At 24.3% G+C, this 10,164-nt stretch overlaps 1 protein-coding gene across 2 annotated transcripts; it reads right to left on the bottom strand.

Moving 5' to 3' along the window:
- Window positions 1-2,851: 2,851 nt before the first annotated feature.
- Window positions 2,852-9,422, bottom strand: LOC112598815 (septin-2). 2 transcript variants are annotated; one of them, XM_025345443.1, is made up of 10 exons: window positions 9,343-9,422; window positions 9,146-9,278; window positions 8,950-9,079; window positions 8,725-8,867; window positions 7,919-8,112; window positions 7,409-7,520; window positions 5,837-6,029; window positions 5,630-5,757; window positions 5,390-5,563; window positions 2,852-3,022 (listed from the first exon to the last, which is right to left on the bottom strand). In XM_025345443.1, exons 2-10 carry the CDS (start codon window positions 9,170-9,172, stop codon window positions 2,852-2,854), a joined length of 1,272 nt encoding a protein of 423 aa, XP_025201228.1. In that variant the 5' UTR covers window positions 9,173-9,278; window positions 9,343-9,422. The 2 variants fall into 2 exon arrangements, with proteins under 2 accessions (XP_025201228.1, XP_025201227.1); XM_025345442.1 differs by having other exon boundaries at window positions 9,146-9,368.
- Window positions 9,423-10,164: the final 742 nt, after the last annotated feature.

The raw sequence follows: 10,164 nt of genomic DNA, 5'->3' as shown, positions 1-10,164 counted from the left end.
TATTTTGTTGAGGTACTTATGTAATTCAATAGGTTTACTGTAAACGCGTGCGCATAGATATTGTTATTATTATTGAAATATATAGCTACCTACAAATGAATTTATTACTTATGACTTGTTATCCGTATGAATTTCGTTCAGTTTTTTTCGCGGCATATTTTTTTGAAAAACATTTTTTTTTTTTTCATTTTTTATTACGAGGTTGGTGTTCATAATATCAACTGAGTAAGCACGGTGCATGCACGACTTTTTCTGAAAATATAATTATATTAGAGCAATTATTTGTTACAAGCCTTGACCGATTTATTGATTAAATCAATGTATTATGTGTTTATATTATATATATACCAATAATATTAGATTATTAGATATATATCTAATTTAAATATTTCTATTTGATATTTTGATTCATAAATTATATTGTAACTTTCCAGACTAGTACACATTTATGCGTCAGGGACGTGATCGCGGGTGAACAATTCACTGTTTAAAGTCAAGTTCATTCAAATAGATATGACGTATATTATGTACCTACCTATGTCGCTTATTAGGTCAATATTTCAAAAACTAAATTATATTGTAACTATAAATTGAGAAAAATATAATTAATTATGAAAAAGTCACTTAAATTTCATAGTCAATATTTATAATAAAATATAAATTTTATTTATTTATTATAGCGGGTGGTAATTATTTTAATAAAAATTAATTTATAATTATATTATAGTGTAAAATTGCTACGACTAAAAACGACTAATTTTTACATCAGTATTATAACTTATAAGACACAAAAATGTATTGATGGTATTACTAAAACTAAAATTATATTTTAAAATAGAGATGTTCAAAAATATTTTGTAACTTTGTAAGGGAAATCGAGCTTTTATTATTACCAAATTTATACGAAAGTAGATATAATGCATTTGTATATACGTATTATTAACTCTTAAGGAAAATACAATGATTAAATTTTTATTGGTTTTGTTCAAGATCGTGCAAGACTCAATTAATCGAAATGTTGCATTTTTAGGTCAAGCAACAAGTATGGACCCAAGGGGAGGCAAGAGGCCATGCCCCCTCCCCGTAGACTCTATTTTTTTATAAAATGTTTTATATTTCACGTACAATTAATTTAACATAAGAATTATCTCTTTTTATTTTATTCATTTTATTGTACCAATAAACCGGAATTTAAATAATAATATTAACCTATTAGCTTACATAGTTTTTACACTATTTTTATTAGACTTAGCTAAAATTGTATTCAAGATCCCCCCCCCTGTAAATATGTTTTGGATCCGCGCCTGTCAAACAGCCACCCTTTAACAATAATAATTAACATACTCTTGGAAACAGCATCGAGCAAATTTTCAATGGATCATTTTTAATTTTTTCTTCAGTTCCAATTCTTTTTGATTTGGTTTAATAATATTGTTATGGACGTATTTCATGTGCTGTGCTTATGAGTCAGCATACATGTCAAAATCATTCTGGTGTTACTTATTAACTGAAGAACATCTTTCATCCTTTCATCAGTAATCATATTATTATTTACACACACATCAATGTTATATTTAAAACCATCAAGTTGATGTATCCAAATCAAATAACAGCACATTAGTTTGTCACAGTGTTTGAAAATTAATTTAAACATATAGTCTAAAAGCTGATAATAATTCATTTACACGGTATCTGAACAAGGCCAATAAATGGTCTAGATATTACTATTCGTGAAAAATGTTATCAAGGTCATACCAGAGGAAATCTATAAATAAACAAAATACAAAGTGTAATAAGTATACAATATTTTATATGAAATAAGACAAATAAAAAGGACAAGCACATATTATCAAATAAAATATAGACCACAAATTTGATAAATACAACATAAAAATTTATCATTCAAAATAAACTGCCGAGATTAAATAATACATTGGTATAAGGATAAATAAAATATTTAATGTACAACATCCAATTATTATGTATATAAATGCAAATATTTTATCTACTAGGTAGATACAAAAGTGAAAAATTTAATTTAAAGCCAAATTACTCAATTATAATCTTACTTTTCTTCATTCAAACAATACTGTGGTTAACACAAACATTTGAAGAAAAAAATTTACACAAAAGAATTATCACACAACCTTAAAGAAATCAACTATAAAAAAAAAAAAAAAAAACTGAAAATATTACAACTATTAAACTTATTCTATGTAAAACTATGTCTTAATTTGTTGAGTAAAATATTTAGGAAGACAAACATTTACTGTTCTTTTATGGATCCGTTTAAAATTTGGCACAAACAAAAATAATTGTGATGTCCGTTATATTTTTTATTATAAGAGTAAAAAAAAAATAATGTTTTACAAATTATAAACTATAGATTTTGATTGATTGATATTTATAAAAGAAAAAAAAATGTTAAATATGGCTTATGTTTAATAACCCCTATTCGTTAATAAAAGCAATTGCATAAATTAAGAATTTGACACGGAATGTAACAATATTATATATTTTTTATGAATAAAATATTATTATTATAGCTTTAAAATAATCGAGGTTTTTTTTATGCATACATTAAATTTTATGTTATTGGAATGTTGAAATGTAATTTTTATTCCAAAAATCTACAGTTTATTTTATCATTATTATTAATTAATCACATTTATTATTCTCACACAAGATAGTAAATATAAATTTATAAGTCAGTATCTATTGATAAAATAGATAAATGAATAAGTGTATTCGTCTAAAAAATATAAGTAAAATAATTTATGATAATATATAATATGATTATTTCATAAAGGGCAAATAATATTAGTTAACCATATTCATCTTAAGAGAATATTTATTTCTTTTTACTCTTGCCTAAAGTGAGAGTATGATGTCCCATGCTAGAGTACTGCTGCTTTCTTTTGCTGAACTCCATAAGATCTTCTTCATATTTTCTTCTTTGTTCTTCCAATCTTTTCTTTTGTTCATCTTGGTCACGTTTAAGTTTATCAAATTTGGCATGTAACTGCAATTCATACATTTATATTAATTAATTTTAAAATATTTGAACAGAAATACATTTTTACATATTTTATAATTTATAAAATAACATATGTGCAGTATGATAAACATTTTCTTCAAACAATGGATAATTGCGAGTTAAAAAATCAAAATGTTTATGATTTTTATTTATAAAATATTTTTTTCATAACTCATAAAATAATCATTAAAAAATTAATAGATAATACAATGTATTTTTTTTTTAAACAAAGAAAATGAAATATTGATCAGAGATAAATAATGCATACAATAGTACATGTTAGATATAATTCAAGCCGAGAGATCCTTTTAAAAATCAAGCAATACTAATAATTATTAAGAGTATAAAGGAAGAACAATCACAAGGTAATTTTTATTTAATGTTTTTTTAATATTGTAAGTTATGAAATTATGTGCATTGTATAATAGTATATTTCAACAATATTTGATTATATAATGATAAATGATGTTAAAAGAAAATTCCCAGTAAAACATTAATCAAAAATTGATATGATGTAATAAACTTTGACACTAAAAAAGTATTAGCTCTAACAACCTTAAAATCAAAAATCTAATATTCTGGTTTATAGATTAAACTGCAACTTTAAAATGATTTTTAAGACTTCATGTTACTATATTATTTCCAAGTAAGTCAATAAACAAAACAATTGAGGAAACCTAATCTATTTTAAATACATGTTAAACACTATTCTTTTGATTTAAATTTTAAATAGTTTTAATTGAAGAATCCAATAAACCATGTTACTTATAATTTAAATTAGTAAGTTCATCTAAACAATATTTAATAAATTCTAAATCTAACAAAAAATAATTACACAGATGTGAGTGTAGGCCAGAAAATCAACAAAGTTTCATTTGGCAAATATAAAGTGTAGAATGTATATATTCTAGTGTAAATGTTGTGTAGCACCATATCTTTATTCTGTTACGAAATAGAAAATCTCAAATGGAGTGCTTTAACTTCCAAGAATAGCTATAACTAGATGATTAAATTTAAATTAACTAATAATAAACATAAAAACAAACTAATTAATTGATCAAACGAAACTACCTATCACCTTCAATTTCATACTATCCAATTTATCAAGACAACCACATACAATGTCAATGCCTTATTTATTGGTCTATATTTAAATGCATAGAATAATTTAAATCATAAATTATTTCTAATTTATGCTTATTTAGTTTTATGAATATATTCTAAAAATAGATTGTGTTGTATAACAAATAATTAAACCACATTTAGATTAAGAATTCTATGAAATAATAAAATGTATATCTTTTGACTGAAAAAGAGATTGGTTAGCTACTAACATAAATGTTGTTATACTAATTACAAAACTATAGAAGATAACTAGTATTATTTGAATCACAAAATAAACATACTTTTAACACACATTACACAGCATCTATTAGAAACAATTAAATGTAATGTTAAACAGGTTAATCTAACTTAACAGCATACTTTTAAAATACTGTTAAACAAAAAAAAAAAATATTAATATACATACATTAGGGTCAGAAATTTGAATTGATATTCTCACCAATATGAATATATATATATATTTAAAATTATTGACTAGTACTACTAGAATAAGATTGCCATGTGACAGTGCCCCAAGAGAGTTCTCAAGATGTAAACATTTTCTAAATTAAAGTCTATTGTTTCAAAAATGTTAATTTTGATTAAAAGCATTACAAAAAATTTATGAATATAAAATCTCATAAATATAATTAATGATCAGTAGAAACATGTTTCTAAACTATTTAATTCGCATATCATTTATGTAATTTTACTCAATGATACATTAATTTTGTTTTATTTTTAATGTCTAATTTCTTACGGTGGTTTATTATTTGTACTACTATATAAACATTCTAAATTTTATTACTTGTAAAGCGATGGAATGTTAAAAAGGTTAGATAGAAGTTCTAAATCTAATATAATTTGTATAATTTGTTATTAATATTATTATTATTTTTTAAATATGTCCTAGTTTTTTGAGTAATACTAATTTGGTAAACCTATACTAGAATAGTTCAACAATAAAAAGGAAGCACAGAATAAATTGAATTTTGAATATTGTATAATATTTTTCAATTAACTGATACATTGTATGTTTATTGTATATTTACATGAGATATAATTTAGTTAAAAAAGTAATATTTTATCAAATTGATATCAGTTGAATTATAATATAAAGAAGCCAATGCTGAATATTACATGAAATCTTGTGTGACTATAATGACACGAAAAAAATGTGGCCCCATATCATAATATATAATATACCTATGATATACATTCTTAAGAATACATAATAAATAAAGTTACTTCTTTCTCAGCTTCTTTTAATTCTGCTTCTTTTTCTTTTACTCTAACAACAAACATTTGTCTCATTTCATCTTCACGGTTCTGTAATTCTTGTAAATGATGACTACGTTTTGCTTCAAAAGATTCCTGGAAGCTTAGTGGTTTATTTTCATTATCCACATCACTAAAGCCCATCTACAAAAAAAGTGATAATATAGTTTACAGGATGCATTAATTTATATAATAAATTTAAAATTTTACTTGTTCTAAGCGCATTTTTCGGTACAACTCGTAGTGTTTATCGTGAGTTTTTTCTCGCAAATCTTCCATGTTAGTTCTAATTAACATCTCTCTTAACTTAACAAAATCACAATGTGATTCATTTTCAACTGACAACATAATTTAAATTAATTAATATAATCTTGACGTATAAATACAAATAATTTTAAAATTAAACTTTTTACAAACCTTGAACTGTTCCCCATGGATACTGACGAGCGCGCACCATTTTATTTGCAACCTTGGCAAAATCTGTGCTTCCAACAACTGCAAATGGCACATGAGAATTCATATTAGAGTTAACATCAGCTATAGTCTCATCTTCAGTTGGACATTCATAGATTTCTACCCCATTTGATCGCAATTCGGTGATTATTTTGGTCTAAATTATGTAAATATAGAATAACAAATTATTGTTAAAAAATAAAGTATGGGTTCAATATGCTATTTACTGTATGTTTCATAGATTAGTCATATATATATACCAAAATAAAGATACCTTTTAATATTTTTTAAATCAAATTGCATTTTACCTTTATGTTCTGTAAAATATACACTAAAAAATTTTTACTACAAAAGTAAAATTAGCTTGTATGTTTGATCTTATAAATCAAATAGAGTTATTGCACAAGTTAATTACTTTTAATTTGTAATTTTTGTCATAATACTAAGTTTTGATTGTGAATTATTTGTATTAAAATATCATTAAAAATGAAAGAGCGTGTACTTATTTTTAAAAAGAATGATTTATAATTTAGAAGCAGATTTCAATGCTACATACCAAGTATGTACTAAAATTAAAGATGAAAATATGATAGTTATGCAGATCAATTATAACATTAATAAAGAAATTAATAATACTATTTAAAATAAATAATAAATGATGTATTTATTAATAAGTAATTAATATTTTCTAGTACCTAGATACTTTTATACATTTACTATATTATGAGTTTATTTAGTTAATTCAAATATATAATTCATCAATTATAATTAAATACTATTTGGTATTCATGTTGAACATTTAAGAAGATTGTGTACAAATTTTAAATTATAATGGTAATTCATTATACTTTACCTAAAAATAATTGTATAAATTGATAACTATAGAAAATAAATAATTTTTACTATCTTATTTAAATTTTAAAGAATAACATTTTTTTAAATTATTATAATACAAAATATAAGGAAAACTGCTTTTGCATAACTTTTCTTAATATATAACTTACCTTTTAGATATTTAAAATAATATATTCTACATTGAATTTATATGTTTTAATTTTAATAAATTTGGTACTCCATTGTTCAAATTTTATTTTATGATTAATTTTATTATCTAATCGAATCTTTTTGTATTTTAAGATTCATAAAATAATAATTAAGATGAATAATCAGCTGATTGTCTTAATTTTTCTTAAGAATGTGAACTTAATTAGTTCCTGTACATAAAAAAAAAATGAATGTAAGTGACTCATTTTTGGCACATTGAGACAAACGTAGACAAAATTAATTTTTATGCGAACTTTCAAAACATTGATTAAATTAAAATTAAAAGTCAACAAAAATAACAAAGATTAAGGTTAGGTAAAGAAATATTTTGTGAACAATATGTGATATCATAAAAAAAATAGAAATACTAAATTATTAAGATAATATTAATTCTCATTATTAAATTTCATAATATTAAATCAACATAAAATTACCCAAGAAAAGTTAACTACAGTAAATAGCAATGAACATATTTTAATAAAAATAGTTTACCTTAAACTTTTGTAGTTCAGACTTAGAAATAGTATCTGCTTTGGCAATTATTGGAATCACATTTACCTTAGTATCAAGTTTTTTCATACATACTAAATCAATCGATTTTAATCTGTAAAAACAAAATGATAACAATGAAAATTAAATTGTTTATAAGACAGATTAATACCAAGTGATCTATCTATTGTATTACTTTTAATCACTAACATTTTCAGAATAGAATGAAATTAAAAATATCAATAAAAATGTAAATTTAATCATAATACCCAATAAAATATTATATAATTCTTTTTCTGAGAGAATGTGATTGCACAAAAAATAAAATGAAATACACTCAATCATAAATACCCAAATCCCACTCCTCATATGTAGGAAATAACCACATTTTATTGATGAATAGAGTGTAGATAATAGGTAATTATAAGTTAAATATATTGATACGATAAACTTAAAATAGTATAAATCACTTAGTTAAAACAAAATACATTTTAAATAAAGATTATTACATACCCATGCCCAGTAGGACAGATGAAATACAAACAAGTATGAACTCTAGTGTCATGATATGTCGACAACAAACGCTTTACTTTCAGTTCCTCTTGTAAATAATATTCAAATTGGGTATCAATATAGTCTACAATAGATTTGAAACTGTCTTCTTTGTTTATTTGATCACCATAACCAACTGTCTCGACAAGCGTTAACTAAATAAATAGAATACAATTAATTAACTATTAGTAATAAATAATATGATTATTTTATTATTTTTCTATTTTATATATTTAACATTAGTATTATACTTATTAACATTAGATCATTTGCTTGATTACTGTTTATTGAAATTACTAAATTAACATTAATATACTTTCTTTTCATTGCTATAAATTGAAAACCTTAAATAATTCATTAAAATTCAATAATTGTTATGATTTTATAAGCTAGCAATATTTATTCCTCAGAATAAAGTCAACTTTAAACAACTAGTTTGACCATTTCTACGCCAAATTGTTGTACTTCTATATCATGCTAACTAGACATTTATAAACTTAGTATGCTATCTAAATTTTTGTTTATACCAATAACTCTATTTAGTTTGGTAAACATCTAGATTTTAAATATAGACTAAGACAATATAAGATACATTTAAACCAAATATGCTATTATACTACTAAAACAAAACTAAAATTGAAGCTTATATAATTTTTTTTTTTTATTATATAACAAAACTATTTTACTGAATAACCAATAATCAACTACGTCATGAAGTGCCAAATAAGTATAATTGGTTTGTAAATAATAGTTTTCTAAATATATACCTTAAGTTGAACATTACTCTCTTGCAATTCATAAGTGTGAGCCTTAAGTTTCACATTTGGCAAATTGTGTGTGGACGGTGTGGATTCGAAATTGGTATTAAATAGAGAATCCATAAGTGTCGATTTTCCCAGACCAGTTTCACCTGAAAACATAACAAAAAAACTGTGTCAGATCTTAAGTCAAGCTGTAAGCTTGTCTTCTGAAAGTGGATTAATTGAACTCACCAATGCACAATATGTTAAACACGAAGCCATTTTGTGCAGACTTGTGAGTTAGTTGATCGGGCATACTGTCAAAGCCTACATGTCCATTTAGGTTGAGGGTGCGCATTGTCGACTTGCTGGTCTCTTCCGCCTATAATACAAATCTTAAATTAACGTACACTGTATGGACAACTCTAAACAATTTCACAATACATACCTTCGGTCTGTTCATCACTGCGGCCATGATTCCAAAGAAACTACGAGTATCCGCTCAAAACGATAAACGTCGGTCGTCACAGCGACGCGATTCTTGTGACTTGTTGAACAGTTTAAATGACAGACGACAACGCCTATTAATTAAATGTATAATAATTCGTATTAAGCAATGTTTACTGTTTAAAATGTTATTTTTACTTCTTTTTTTTTTTTTTTTTATCGTCGAATTCCGTCTTGATAGCGTTTGCGATGACTCATTCTCATTGGATGACTATGTCGAACGTCGAACGCCGTTTTTTTATCAAATGTACACTCTTGCGTCGCCACACTGCCTGACCGGCAGATGGCGCACCAATGTTGTTACCATTCATTATTTACACAATTAATTTTCTCGTCTCAATACAGTATACACAGTAATGTTGTTATTCTTATTGTATTACGCGTTATTGACTATTGTAGTATTGTACATAATTATAAGTTGTAAAAAATGCTGACATTACTAACCACTGCAATAATAATCAATTGTCCGTGCTCCAGAGATCATCAATCAACTACGCGTTCGGAGGCATTTATTAATAAAATAAAAATTACGACCACGCTCATCGCGATAGGTAGGTTTTACTCGTGTTATAATATCCGCGTTGATCGTAGCTTATTACGATCCGGTGTACGTTCAACATTTCGTGGTTCAGATTTCAGGGGAGTCGGTAAAAAAATCCACGGGGAAAAAAAAGTCCGACGAGAAAATTTTTATACCGAAAAAAAGTCCGATTTGATTCTTTTAGGAAAAAAAATCTCTTGATTTATTAATAAATATAATTATAATTTAAAATTGATAATAATATTAAAAAAATAATTTATTATTAATAATATAAAATATAATTGATATAAGAATAATGTAATATATTAATTTGAAAATATTTAAAAAAAAAAAAGTCCGGAAAAACAGTTGATTTATAATAATTTTCACGTCGGATTTTTTTTCCGGGATTCAGATTTCAGATATTGTAACATTAAAAA

Source organism: Melanaphis sacchari, unplaced genomic scaffold (genome assembly GCF_002803265.2).
Source record: "Melanaphis sacchari strain LSU unplaced genomic scaffold, SCAv2.0 Contig4_pilon_pilon, whole genome shotgun sequence".
In the NCBI taxonomy this organism is placed as follows: Eukaryota; Metazoa; Arthropoda; class Insecta; order Hemiptera; family Aphididae; genus Melanaphis; species Melanaphis sacchari.
Note: the sequence above shows the minus strand (reverse complement) of the source record. Positions and strands in the feature narration are given on the sequence as shown.